The following is a 13,428-nucleotide window of genomic DNA, read 5'->3' as shown; positions in this document are numbered from 1 at the left end:
AAAGAAGTTGCAGAGCTAGTTGATTCCATGGTCACATGGGCACATGGCTCTATCATCTATGGATCACTTGCCTATGCTTATAGACAGGATCGGTTCAGTTTGTAAACACAAGAAAGCTCATCTATTCTCAGCCCAACTAGTCTATCTAACTTTTATGTTCAAAATTTAAATATTAAAAGCATATAAATGCCAGACAAATTTTGAAAAATAAAAAATTTAAAAATCAAAAGAAGTACCAAACAAGTGTAAAGGTGAAGAGTGTTGGCAGGTAAGTTGAGCTTTTATCGACAGAAACATATATTACACCATAAAGACAATAAAATATTCAAACGTGTATACTATCATTACTAAGCTTGAAGAGGGTACATTTCCATCGAGAGCATATAGATGGGAGTCAAATACAACACTTATTGACAAGAACAGACAATTCAAAAGACTACTAATAAGCACGTATGTATACAGTATACCTCCCATGGGTTACATTGAAAACAAAAGCCACTTAATAATACTTCAAATAATGGAATTTCAATCAGCACTTTGTTGATGCCGTCCTGTCAAAAGAAAAACCAAGTGGGTGCTACTTGCAAAGGGACAAAATCTCATTGCCCTTTTCCATTTTCAATTTTAAGGACAAAAAAGGGGGAAGAGTTGTTGAGGGAGAGATAAATAAGAAATTGTAATTAGTCATTACCTCATCAAGCTTCTTGGTGGAACAATAGACTTATCCAGTGCACTGCCATCTGTTATGAGCCTATCCGTATCTCCTTGCCCGCAGGTGTCCACGATCTCTTTGAGACCCTGAAATGAGATCATATGGCACCACATTCACTTTGAGCACATAAAGCCCAGAAGTTAATTTTTGGCATCAATGACAAATTATGACTATGTAAATTTGGTTTAATATTTTATGCATTTTTTAATATTATAAAATAAGCAACTCTCTATTTTTAATGCATAGTTGTTGAACCCAGAGGCTTGAGTAACTAACTCTCCCTCTAATTTTCTCATTTATTTTTGGCCTTGTGAGGAGTCCCACTCAGTCTCCAAAGAGTTGCGATAATGGCAAATTATGTTAACATGCAATTTATGATGAAGATCAGCAGTAGAAAAAGCCATTCATTACATGGTTAATCACATCCTAAAGAGTAATGACATAATGGTATTTAAGCTAGCAAAATTACCATGAGGGAACCCACTGAGTTACCACCAATACGGAGCTGTTCCTGAAAAAGGAAGTATGAAGAAACATATAGATTACTTTATAGCAAGCGTACAATAATTCAATAATAAGAATTTAGAAGCATGGACGAGTGAGGATTATAAGAAATCTATTTTCCATAAAATTAAGATTTTTAGTTTTCAACACCACTGACTAAAGATTCTGGTCTTTACCCAAACTGTAATGCAAAAACATCACCCATCCACAAAAAGATAAACAAAAAAATGTAAAGTTTCACTTCTGTTGGAAGTAATTTGTACAAACCTGGACTTTTTCAGGCATTTTTACTCTTTGACCATTGACAATACCACAGAGATACATGACACCAGCATTTGCAAGCTCCTATTGCCACAATTGTAATAGCAGTAATTAGTAAACCCATCTAAATATTAGGCCACCACTTAATTGATGGCCATTGTCCATTGAACAAAATCCAAACACGAAATAAGGATGGCAGAGAATTGGTAAAACTGGAGTTAATTTATTTTGGTTCAAAATAATTATTAAAAAAAAAAATCACCTGCTTTTCTTCCAAGGAAAGAAGCTTGCCATCCTGAGATTCAACAGATTACCATAAGAAAAAATGAAGAAAAGTAGCCAACAAAATGACTATAAATAACAAATAAGTATGTGTGGTGATGCAATAACAAAGTGGTCAGTATAGCATAGGGGTCTATGATGATACAATAATATGCTTGATTAGTAATACTTTAGGTGAAAGAATATTAGCAACAAAAAACACTGACCAGGCCAGTCACCATCCTCTGTAGTGAATCCAAATCAAAACCAATTTGAGAAAGATCACCCCGAACATCGTTAACCTGTTCCAAAATTTCAGCAATTTGGCTATAATATGCTTAATAGTATTTGGAATATAAATTCATTTTCCTATTTTATTTAACACATCAATCACAATCTGGATCCTTCACTAATATGTTCATGTTAAGAATAACATGAATTAATTCATTTAAACCAAAACCCATCCTGTGAATGGAAAATAAGAATTACTTTGTGAGTTTACCTCAGTCCGAATTTGTTTTGATATCTCAATTTGGTCATCCAGTTTCCCGTCTACATTCTCAATTCTCTGCGTCAAATGCCTCTTTGTTGCCTAAACAAAGGACCACATAGGTAAATTATGTAAGCGTGCATGAGTTTCTGAACTTGAGGACAAATCTTACATAAACATGGTAGGTTGTTATGTACACAAGATATATGCACATATTTGCAAGGTGTAGTCTATATCTTTTTCATTGAAATATATAAGTAATACATGAAATGCATTAGGCTGCAGATCATCCACCTAAATCCCAAAATACATGTCCATAGAAAAGTTGCAAGAGCTTAAGCATCAAATATCTTGTTGGTTATGTAGTTTAGACTAAAAAAACCACATAGACATGAATTGGATGTAATTTTAGAATTTCCACCAACTAAAGCTTGGCAACTAAAACAAAGGGTGTTAAAAGTGTTGTAAAAACCAGTCTAGGCGGCAGCCTAGGAGCCAAGGATTATAATTAGACAATAGATATAATATTAAGGCCTCAAAATGAAAAACTAATGAACTTTACTATCAGTGTAAACAAAGACCATATTCAGTATCCAAGTGTGTCCAGCAGGTATCCAGTGAACACCCAATATGTATATGAACTTTTGACTTTTAAATATATATAATTACTACACTACTTTTGGACATACTTGTAGGAGTGTTTTATTTGATTAAGTGGGCAAGTTTTGATAGTGGTAAGAGAACAACTTGAGGGTGTGACAGTTGCGTAGGGCATAAATGATACTCATCAACCTGACTGCATTATTTGTCAACTGCTAATCTGCTATTAAGTTTAAAGATGATTAAATGCTATCAAGATGGTCAGAATACAAAGATCACAATCGCAAGAAGTTCAGATACTCACAGCTAAGGCATCAGAAACATGCTCCAGATGCTTTGTTAAGTTTTCAACAGCAGTTGCCATACTACGCTTTGTTACATACATAAGGTCAGAGAATGAGATACCCTGAAAGCATCATGTGTATAAGAAAAGAATCATGAAATTAGAATTCAAGTCATGGAACACAATTCCGGGGCAGGAAAACTTAACATCTTCCTGTAGATAAAAAGAAAAGTTTATTGTTTCTCCTCTTTTAAGGGGTAGTTCAGGCTTAAAGGCGTATAATATGCACATTAGAACTAAGCATTTAAAAGCTTAAGTATCCTAGCCAAGTAAATAGAGAGCTTGAAGAATTCACCTTCCACCACATGTATCCATAGCCCAGGGCCCCTACAGCAGCAGCTGGAACCACCAGATTTGTTATGTTACCTAACAGAGAGTGCAATAGAAATAGAGTTAGATCAAGCATATGAATTTAAAATAATCGTAACAGAACATATCTCAGGCTCTCATCACTGCGCTGTTAAGTCTATTTAGCTTTCACTTTATATAAGATAAAGTAAGATGTGACAACTTTATCAATTAATCTTGTATAAGCAAAAATACCATTAGAACCCCCATTGAGAACAGTGATTGGTCGTGCAGAGGCCAGTGATCGAACCTCCATAGCTAACCGTCGAACCTACAAAGCAATAATGTTAAATTTAAGACATAGGAAGGCAAGAATCATACAGTCAGAAATACGATATCATGCACAGCATGATGTTAAAAATGCACTGAATCAACAGCATTTGCAATAACAAGGTTAACATCACATGTGGACTACCAATTACCTACATGTTATACATCATCTAAAAGGCTTAATACTGAAAATATTTATTCTGAGAAGAACAGTAGGTGGGGGATGGTCAACAATAACAAAATTACCTCCCGTGTAGGAAACCAGAGAATACTTCACAGTTCACACTACTAAACTAATACAGAGTGCATAACAATTAATGTTCACTCACTGCATAGGCCAAATTCGTTAAAGATAACATATCACTACAGAATGCTGTGCTCTTCAAAATTTTCCAAATACACGAAAGAAAAGGCTTAGTATAGATGTGGGGTTGAATTCCTTTGCCCAAACTCCCCAATAAAAGTAAACAATTAATTATCATAAGCCTCACCATGCAAGTCAAAAACACATATTTCTGCATGGAAATGTATAGAACAAGTAAAAGAACATTTAAATGCTGGTTTTATTGTATATTATTACCTGCGCAGCAAGTATGGCATCAGTTTCTCCACCATCTTCCACAGATTTTTCATAATTTTTCACCAAATTCTGCAGGGGTGGAAACATAGGTGCAACTTAAAATCCATCACTTAATACAGAGCTGATACATAAAAGTGATCCAATTAATTAATCCATTCAAAAGTACTATTACTACTATATATCCATTCATTCACAATCACATATTTTCCCCAAGACATATAGCAAAACATGATGTTGTTAATTCAGATTGTGACACTCATATAAATCAATAAGATTAAGCTTACATAAGGACATAAGGTAGCTCAAGGAACTATATTACTTCAATATCTCCAACCAACCAATACAATTCAGTCTGGTCAGAGATGCAGAACTACACATCCTATTCACATTAAAAAGCTAAAAGTTATACTCTAAATAAATGCAGCAGTATTCTGTATAGTCGGAACCCTAATAACCTCAAACCAGTCATGTGATCCTTGTTTAAAATTACACAATTAGCTATAATTCATCACTGGAAAAGCTTAGTGCTCAAATCCTTTGATATACTCGGTTGATCGAAGGTTTTATTTTTAGTATTTCTATTGTAGCTCAAACTACTGGAATTACGAGCTGGCTAGATGAAATTGGGACGTGGAGATGGGTAAACTCAGGAAAAACGCGCATATGAATGCAATTACACCGGTCAACCCATGTAATCACAAGAACACGAAGCTAACTAATCAATTCAATCACTGCAGAAAGCGCAGAAAAATTTAAGGACCTGAAGTTCGCCCAGCATATCTGACAATTTACCGTTCTGCATAAGCACGGTAGTAGTGTACCCTACCACATGAACACAGATTCGTATGATTAGATTAGATTAGATCAGATCAATCCGCAAAAAAAAAAAAACAAAAAAACAAAAAACAAAAAACAAAAACAAAAACAAAAACAAAAAACACGGTATATGCTTAATACCTGCTCCCAGTAAGAAGACTATCTTAGACAAGCCCATGCCAGCTTGCATCGCCATGGCCGCCGCGTCAGTGATCAGCTAAAGGTAGCCTCCGCCTTTGACAGGAAATTGGGAGAGACGGTATGCAGTTGGAAGAGGTAGGGAGGGAGAGGATTATTGTCTGCGGCTCGCGCTGACGAAACGACGCCGTATGGTTTCGTGAATAATAGTTTACCGTCTCTGTCGGAGTTGTCGTGCTGTAAGCTCTAGCGGCCACGTTTTATCGATAGACGCCGTTAAGTACACATATGTAATTGGGATTGGGCTAGGGGTTACCGTAATGGGCTTTAGTTGTGTATGAATGGGCTTCAGCCTTTGCGCTTTGGGCCTAATGAGCTATGGACTTCCTAGCTATTCAATGACTCAATGAGTCAAAGAGAGGGAAGACCAATAGTTCAATCGTTACATCGTGGACGGGTCTACAATGCACTGTGTACCTTAGTCCAATATATAGAATTTATGTTCAGAATACAGACACATAAATACGATATAATGAATATGAATTTTGTGTATTATATAACTGAAGACACATAAACACTAAACGTAATACACATCATTTATGTTCATATCCATTTAATCGCGGATTCAGAATCACTCTCCGCAATAATATTACAAAATTCTTTAGCTCAAAACCTTTGAAAATCACGGCACTACAAGTCCCCACATTTTACATGAATCTTGCGAACAAAGTACCAAAATAATTTGATTATTATATTTCTATATATACATAATTTGTGATGGGTGGATCTACAAGTTCACATGTAATTAATTTGTGATAATAAATATAGGGTCACACTTGTGTGAGACCGTCTCACAGATTCTTATTCGTGAAACGAGTCGGGTCGAGTCAAAGCACCATGCAAATGTCATACTTATATGTGCAAATCTCACACTTATATGCTCAAATATAACACTAATCAAAAATACAATTTTTGTTACTTATAAGAGAAAAAGTAATATATTTTTCATAATAAGTAATGTTGACAAGTGCCTCTCACTTATAAGGGCAAATATAATACTTTTGAGGAAAAATGTAATACTTTTAAATCGAAATGTAAAAGTATTGTATTTTCCCTTAAAAGTATTACATTTACCCTAATAAGTAACAAAATTTTTATTCCTGATTAGTATTACATTTGAGCATATAAGTATGACATTTGTGCATATAAGTGTTACATTTACATATTAACCCGACCCGACCCGACCCGTCTCATGCTGAGACGGTCTCACACAAGTTTTTGCCTAAATAAAAATTATATATTCCAAAATTACCTTAAAAACTGTACCCAACACAAAAACATTAAAAGCTAAGAAAAAAAAAAGAGTTAATTTAACAATGTAATAATAATAATAATTATAAAAAATAAAACACGAATTGAGCAATACCACTTAATATAATTAAATTGAGTACCAAAGGTAGAAATTTCAAAGAAATACAAGAAATGGTCAAACATTACAAGACAACTAGACAAGAAGTCAATTCCCGAACCACCATCCTTACTAGCTAGCTGGAAGCATTAATGGTTAGCCTAACCAGCCAGCCAGGATTTTATCTGGTGCGCTCTTGACTCCTCTACCACATCATCATCATCGTTCTTAACTCGATCCCACCTGTCTTGCTAGCAAAAGTTTTCATCCATTCACAAAAACAACAATCATTGACGCAAGCTAAGAAAATAATGTTACTCTATTTGCACTCTCGATCAATATTTTTATGCAAAATTAACTTAAGTTTATTGATGTTCTCGAACTGATAACGTACGAGGACATGGATAAATTCAAGTCAGTTTTGCGGAAAAATATTAGAGGGTGTGCGTTGAGTAATATTATAGTAGGGCCAGCCTACCTGCACTATTACCTAATTACCCCTAAAGAACTACTAGTTCCACTACTTGTCTCTTATCATTTATTTACCCAGCAGGCCAGCAATATAGTTCATGCACATGCAGAGGGCAATTACTACTCCTATCTACCAATGCCTACCAACAAGACTTTTGTTGTTTTGACAATACTGCCCTCCGAGATTTTCACAAATTACTCAGAACCTCTCACTCCGTTTTTCAAGGGAGAGGTTTTGGGTAATTAGGGTTTCTCGTCGTCGGTTTCCGGGAACTGGTCGGCGGCAGCGGCGGTGTCGTCGAGGCCGCTAAGGGCGGCGTTGATTTGTTGCACGGTGTTGCAGAGGTGGTGGTTGATGGCGGTGACGCTGGAGAGGTTGAGTTTGGCGGTGGGGATTGTGCTGGCTAAGACCTGGAGAGCGACGGTGAGGAGGCAGCCGGATTCCGGCAGGCATTCGGGTTCGGAGGACGGGGCGGCGGCGGCTGGGGGAGCCATGGGGGTTATGACGAAGCCTAAGGGCAGAAGAGGCACGGCGGAGGGGTCGTCGCCGCTCATGGCGAGCTGGATGGCGTCGACGTCCATGGTGGCGTACACCACCAGGCTGCCGGAATCATCCGTGCAGCTCTCCTGCAACATCAGCTCCACACTCTGGGAAGAGTTGCTAGCCACCTGCAAATCCGCATCAATGATATGATAATGATTCCCAGATTAAATTTGAATGATTTATTCCCGTCTCAACTAAAAGCCTAAATTGATATTTGGAGAATCTTAAAGATTTGTTCCTTAGGTTTTGTTTCAGATTAAGCTGATAATTGGCTACACATTTATATTTATATATATTAGCGGAAAAGGTCAAATAGGCCCTTAAAATTTACACCCAAATGTAAGCACTTAAACTTTTAAAAAGTGCAATTAAACACTCAAATATGTTATTCTTGGTCAAATAGGTCAAATTTACCGGTTACCGATAAAATTACTAGAAAACACCGCGATCGACCAAAAGGTCACCTTCTCCGGCGAGGGCAACTAGTAAAAGTCGCCTTCCCTAGCAGAAGGCGGCCAGTTGGTCGCCTTCCGCCAGAGATGGCAACCAGCGATGGTCAAACCGTCGCCGGTAGCTGTTAGGTCATTTATCGGTTATTAGGCTTCACTACTTCAATTTTACATGCTAAAGGGTGTAATTATACTTTTTAAAAGTTTAGGGGTTTAATTGATTTTTAAGGTAAATTTAGAGGCTTATTGGACCATATTTCCTGTATTATATTAGAAGCTGAACAATTAATGTTTGAAAGTACATACACAGCACACAATAGAACTTACATTAATGCGAAGGAGAGAGATACAGTTTCCAGGGTGAGAACCGTTGGCAATGTGAGCCACCTCGTGCAATGAATTCCCATTAGAAAGAGCATCCAACTGTAAAACAAAACAAACAAATAAATAAATAAACAAATCTCAAGGGCTTTTATAAGGAGTGACGTTGTTCTAAAAAGAATCAAACTTATAACCTGAGCTCGATGGCGTTCGTCTCTCAGGAGATCGAAGACTTGGAAGTGGTGATAGGGTAGCCAGGTGGTGGACACGGCGCTGAGAATCAGCCCGGCCGGCTGGCCGGGCTCGGTGACTTTCCTTGTGGTGATTCGGACAGTATCCTCGGCGGAATCCGACAGGGATGTCCAAGATTGTCCTAAGGATGTGCTTATGTTCACACAGAATGTTTTGATCATCCTCTGAGCCAAATTCATCATGTTTTTTCTTGCTTCCGGAGATGGTATCACTGAAACAATAATGTTAGTGGGATATTGTTAATGTTTTTTTAATACAATTGACTCTGTTACATATATATATATAGAGGATTGATATATGGAGAATATAATATATATCACCTCCCAGGTCTGATAAATTCCGTGCCATAAGGCTAGCAACCCTCTCGCACTGCCGCTGTAACACCGCGAGCCACCGCCTCGCCCCGAATGCCTCGCCACTCGCCACTAAATTGCTGAAGATTTGGTTCACTGGGTTTTCCTCAACCTCAGCATGTTCTATCCATGTAACCTAAAAGAACAAAATTATGATATTGAAATATGTACTCCATCTCAACTAAAAGTCTAAGCAGATAGTTTGATTATATATATTATATGCTCAACAATTAATGTTAGAAATTGCTGGTTGTTATATAACATTTTATGTTACTTATTATCGAACAGCCCTAATCGAGTAGTGATTGCAGGTTTCTAATTTGACCCAGAAAAGTAGATAAAATAGGGTTGAGAAAAATGCAATTACCCTAGAGTATCCATTGGGCATGTCTTGGATGATGCAACCAGAAGGCCTTCTCTTGAAATGGGGGAAACAAGAAGGGAAGTTAATCTGGAGACTATCATGAGGGAAATCAACAATGGCCCAAGTCCCTTCTTCTGGGTTTTGCTGGCAATAACGGAGGAAATAGCACTCTCTGGTTGGCAACAATGGGGTAAGAGCTTGCAATTCAGCATACATCTGAAATGTCAATTTTTCAACCCGAAAGCAAAACGTTAATAAATAAAAACCCGTTTCAGTTCTTCTCTAAGTTGTTATTGTGACTTCTACAAAAAAAAAAAAAAAAGTTGTTATTGTGACATGACACTGATTAGTCTAATTCATACCAAATGAAGTGAGCCATTAGCGTCACCCGGAACCCCTGGCATAACAACTTGAATGGTTTTCGCTCTAGCAACAATGGAAGGGAAGAGCTCCATCCATTTGCCCTGACAATTAATTAGAACAAGACATTAATAACTGTCGAAATAAACCGTTACAATATCTATCATATGTAAAAATATTTAGAAATTAGTGATTTACCGCGTCCAAAAATGCATCAACTAAGGTGATGCTGTTCATTATAACAACCGCGGTAGCTCTAGTGGCTTCCGCTCTGATATCACTTGATTCCGGCTTGTTAATCCCCAACGGCCAGGGGAACAGCCGCGAGTACTCCTCGCCGTTCATCATTTCTCTCCCGTTGTTCCCGCGAACCCAGAGCGGCTCGCCGGCGCGGCACATCTTAACCAGCTCGTCCATACTAGAAATTGCCAAATCCATCGCCAGTGGTTTCTCCTCTTCTCCGATGAAAGGGCCGCCGGCAAATTGAGGGTTTTCTGCCATGAATTGACCGGGAACCATATCCTCACAACTGCCCATATTGTCCTCAAATTTTCTCGGGAACCCGCCGGCGGTTTCCAATTCCAAGGGCGCCGCCGGGAGGAGCGGCGATGGGCCGATTGGCTGGCCTGCACGTCCGGTGTATTGCGAGAAGATACAACACATTCGCTCATACTGTTAACACACAAACAATATTATCATCAACAGAAAAAATCAATAATGATTATACTACAGCCTATGTAACATATCTTTGTGATCAATTCCATACAAAATCGAATTTTCTAGTGCAATTTCGAAATAGTGATTGTGATTTGTGTGAGTTTTGACTGGCCATTCAAAAAGTAATGATTAATATAGTAGTTGATAACATTGAATAGAAAGATTTTTACTAAATTAGCTATTAGTTGATATAATTTTCTCACAGAGCTGATTGAAAATGTTTTGAAATAATAAATTATTACAAAAAGTTAATTAATCAAAGACTTAAATTGGCCATTTAACCAGATTAAACAGCTAATAGTGGTCAAATAAATTAATTAGAATTAACTAATAAGCTAACTATGTTATCAAATAGGTCATACCTCTTCTTTTAGACGAGCATTTTCCATTCGGAGTTGCTGTTCATCGAAGCTCAGGTCAGCCAAGATGCCCGGACCGCCGCAGTTGGTGCATATGATGTTGCGTAACGCCGCTTGTAGCCGGTAATTCTCCGTCTTTAAGCTATCATTTTCAGCTCTGAGCACAACGTTATCCGATCGGTCTTGTTGCGCCTGAACAGACCATTTGTTATTAACATACTAATTATAATCAAACATTATTGAAGATGTTCTTTTGTTCTTCACACTTTCAGCAAAATACTAATTTTGTGTCCGTTATACCCGATACAAATATGTAAATGTAGTAAATGGTACGCGGTACTATTGAGGTGGTATCGACAATCAACAGTATTTGCTACACTTACATTGTTGTACCAGGTATAACACAAAACCGCGTAAAGTTAATGAATATTATAAATTTATAAGTTGTTTTTGGATAATATATGTGTCATTAACACTATTCATTAGGGCTTTGCAAATTTGGGGTTTTTGATGCACCGGTATGCAATAAAAACCCCCTGCATTGGAAGCCGTGCATTTGGGGGCCTTTGCATGAGTTTTAACCAGCTGGCCGATCGAACATTAAATTTAGGGTTTACTGCGAAAACGAAAGTTCACATTGGAGAAGACGAGAGGCTAGGAGGGGTGGGTGGTATGCTAAAATGCGCACCTTCATCTGAGTGCGCCGGTTCTGGAACCAAAACTTGACTTGCCGAGGTTTCAGTCCGAGGTCTTGGCTGAGTTTCAGCCTCTGCTTGTCGTCCGGATGCGGACATTCCTTAAATAAACTGCATAATCATCGCATATAATTGTCAGATTCGATCAAAAAATTAGCTAAAAATGGGATGTTTTGGCATGTAATTGATCAAAAAATTAGCTAAAAATTTAATGTTTTTGGTGGAGGTTTAGCGCGTGCATACGTTTCCATTTCTTGGATCTGATGCGCGGTGTGACGGTGGTAGCGTTTCTTCTTGTTCGCCGGCTGGTTCTCCTCCGCCGCCGGCCGCCGCTGATCGGTTTCCTGTTCGTTGCCGGAAAGCCCTTCAATGTGCTCGCTCCCTGAACCGCTATCCACTCCCTCTTTCCCCTTCATTAATAACCCAGCTTCTTCCTTCTAAATCAAACCAAACCAAAAAAAAAACATAAAAACATAAAAAATCCATTAATATACTTAAAAAAAACACTGAGATGGTTACAAGTTCGACTTTTGTCTCGAACTATCTATTGACCTTCTTGCTTTAAGTCAATCAGTTATGGACAATCTAAACCAGTTAGATCGCACATATCTGGAAATAGCTGAGGATTTCCATCATTACTCAAAAAACAAAAAACAAAAAAAAAATTAAATGATGAAAGTAGAAGGGGTTAGCTTACAGGGATGATGGGAGGGAAGATGGAGAAAGGCATGTTGATGTTGGACATGAAGCCGAAACTAGGGTTCTGCCCGAGCTGCGGCGGCGCAAAGAACGAGTCCGGCGGCGGGACGCCATTTCCGGCGGCCATGGACGACAGCACTTGGCAATCCCCATACATTTTTTAAAAATTCCAACAAAAAAATAAAAACAAAAAATTGGGACTAGGGTTTGGTCTGTATGTATATGTACTGATCGATCTCTTTCCTCACCTGAAAAATCACAAACATAAATAAACATCAAACAGAACACAAACTGAGAGAGAGAAAAAACAGATCATTCAAGCTATGGCTGAAGCAGAAGATCTAGCCATGGAGTGAAGTAAAAGATATGAGGGTTTTTTAAAAGGAAAAAATTATTATCATATATATATATATATATATTTTTTAAAAACTACATTTTCTAGAACAAATAAAGATCTATTAATGGCTTCCAGTCCCAAAAGCAACATTAACTTGATCGAATCCTTAAAAAAACATTTTCAAAAACCGAATAAATATGAAAATTAAATGAAATGAAATTACTGCAAGCAATTAATGAAATGCAATAAAGAGAGTTATATGTACAGAGAGAGAGAGAGAAATGAATACCGGCGTCGGTACGGTAATCGGAGTTTCAGTCACGGCGTTTCCCCTCTTCTCCGGCCGCCTTGCTCCGCCGTCTTCTCCGCCTTTCTCTCTGCAAATTCTAACGCTCTGCGGAGGTTTTTGTAGTAAAAAAAACGTGAGAGGGATTAGAAAGAAACAGATCACACGCCGTGTGTTCAGTAGGGGGGTAGACTGTTTTGATACACGTGGCGTAATCATAACGGACGATACGTCGCTTGATTGGTCGATCCACACCCAAAGTCAAACCTTTTTCTTTTTTCCATTTTATTTTATAAATTTTTATCTTTCTGACTAAGTTGAAACGCTTTTCCCTAGACTTGTACCCGCGCGTGGCGTTACCTTCCTCGGATAATTTTTTATTTATTTACTGTGTTTTATTTTTTTTTTAATTGTGGGGTCAACTTTAATTAAGATTTAATTAGGTCAAAGTAAGCCCTGAGTCAGCATTAGTGTCAGGATTGACTAATTT

At 37.8% G+C, this 13,428-nt stretch overlaps 2 protein-coding genes across 4 annotated transcripts; both read right to left on the bottom strand.

Annotated features, from left to right (window-relative positions):
* Window positions 1-261: 261 nt before the first annotated feature.
* Window positions 262-5,524, bottom strand: LOC116026565. The gene is made up of 13 exons (XM_031267886.1): window positions 5,327-5,524; window positions 5,130-5,191; window positions 4,370-4,438; window positions 3,715-3,790; window positions 3,467-3,537; window positions 3,133-3,234; window positions 2,241-2,330; window positions 1,966-2,040; window positions 1,740-1,772; window positions 1,484-1,561; window positions 1,182-1,223; window positions 692-798; window positions 262-551 (listed from the first exon to the last, which is right to left on the bottom strand). The coding sequence occupies exons 1-13, from the start codon at window positions 5,379-5,381 to the stop codon at window positions 530-532; spliced, it is 882 nt and encodes a 293-aa protein (XP_031123746.1). The 5' UTR covers window positions 5,382-5,524; the 3' UTR covers window positions 262-529.
* A 1,214-nt stretch (window positions 5,525-6,738) lies between these two features.
* LOC116027855 (homeobox-leucine zipper protein ROC3) lies at window positions 6,739-13,052 on the bottom strand. Of its 3 annotated transcripts, none has more exons than XM_031269617.1 (12): window positions 12,942-13,052; window positions 12,314-12,563; window positions 11,860-12,053; window positions 11,610-11,727; window positions 10,925-11,113; window positions 10,044-10,517; window positions 9,848-9,949; window positions 9,489-9,701; window positions 9,089-9,257; window positions 8,711-8,979; window positions 8,523-8,618; window positions 6,739-7,871 (listed from the first exon to the last, which is right to left on the bottom strand). In XM_031269617.1, the coding sequence occupies exons 2-12, from the start codon at window positions 12,470-12,472 to the stop codon at window positions 7,446-7,448; spliced, it is 2,409 nt and encodes an 802-aa protein (XP_031125477.1). In that variant the 5' UTR covers window positions 12,473-12,563; window positions 12,942-13,052; the 3' UTR covers window positions 6,739-7,445. The 3 variants fall into 3 exon arrangements, with proteins under 3 accessions (XP_031125477.1, XP_031125479.1, XP_031125478.1); XM_031269619.1 differs by having other exon boundaries at window positions 11,860-12,050; XM_031269618.1 differs by having other exon boundaries at window positions 12,946-13,043.
* Between the last annotated feature and the right edge of the window lie 376 nt (window positions 13,053-13,428).

Source organism: Ipomoea triloba, chromosome 8, assembly GCF_003576645.1.
Source record: "Ipomoea triloba cultivar NCNSP0323 chromosome 8, ASM357664v1".
Lineage (NCBI taxonomy): Eukaryota > Viridiplantae > Streptophyta > Magnoliopsida > Solanales > Convolvulaceae > Ipomoea > Ipomoea triloba.
The sequence above is the reverse complement of the archived record's forward strand: the minus strand, read 5'-3'. Positions and strand labels throughout refer to the sequence as shown.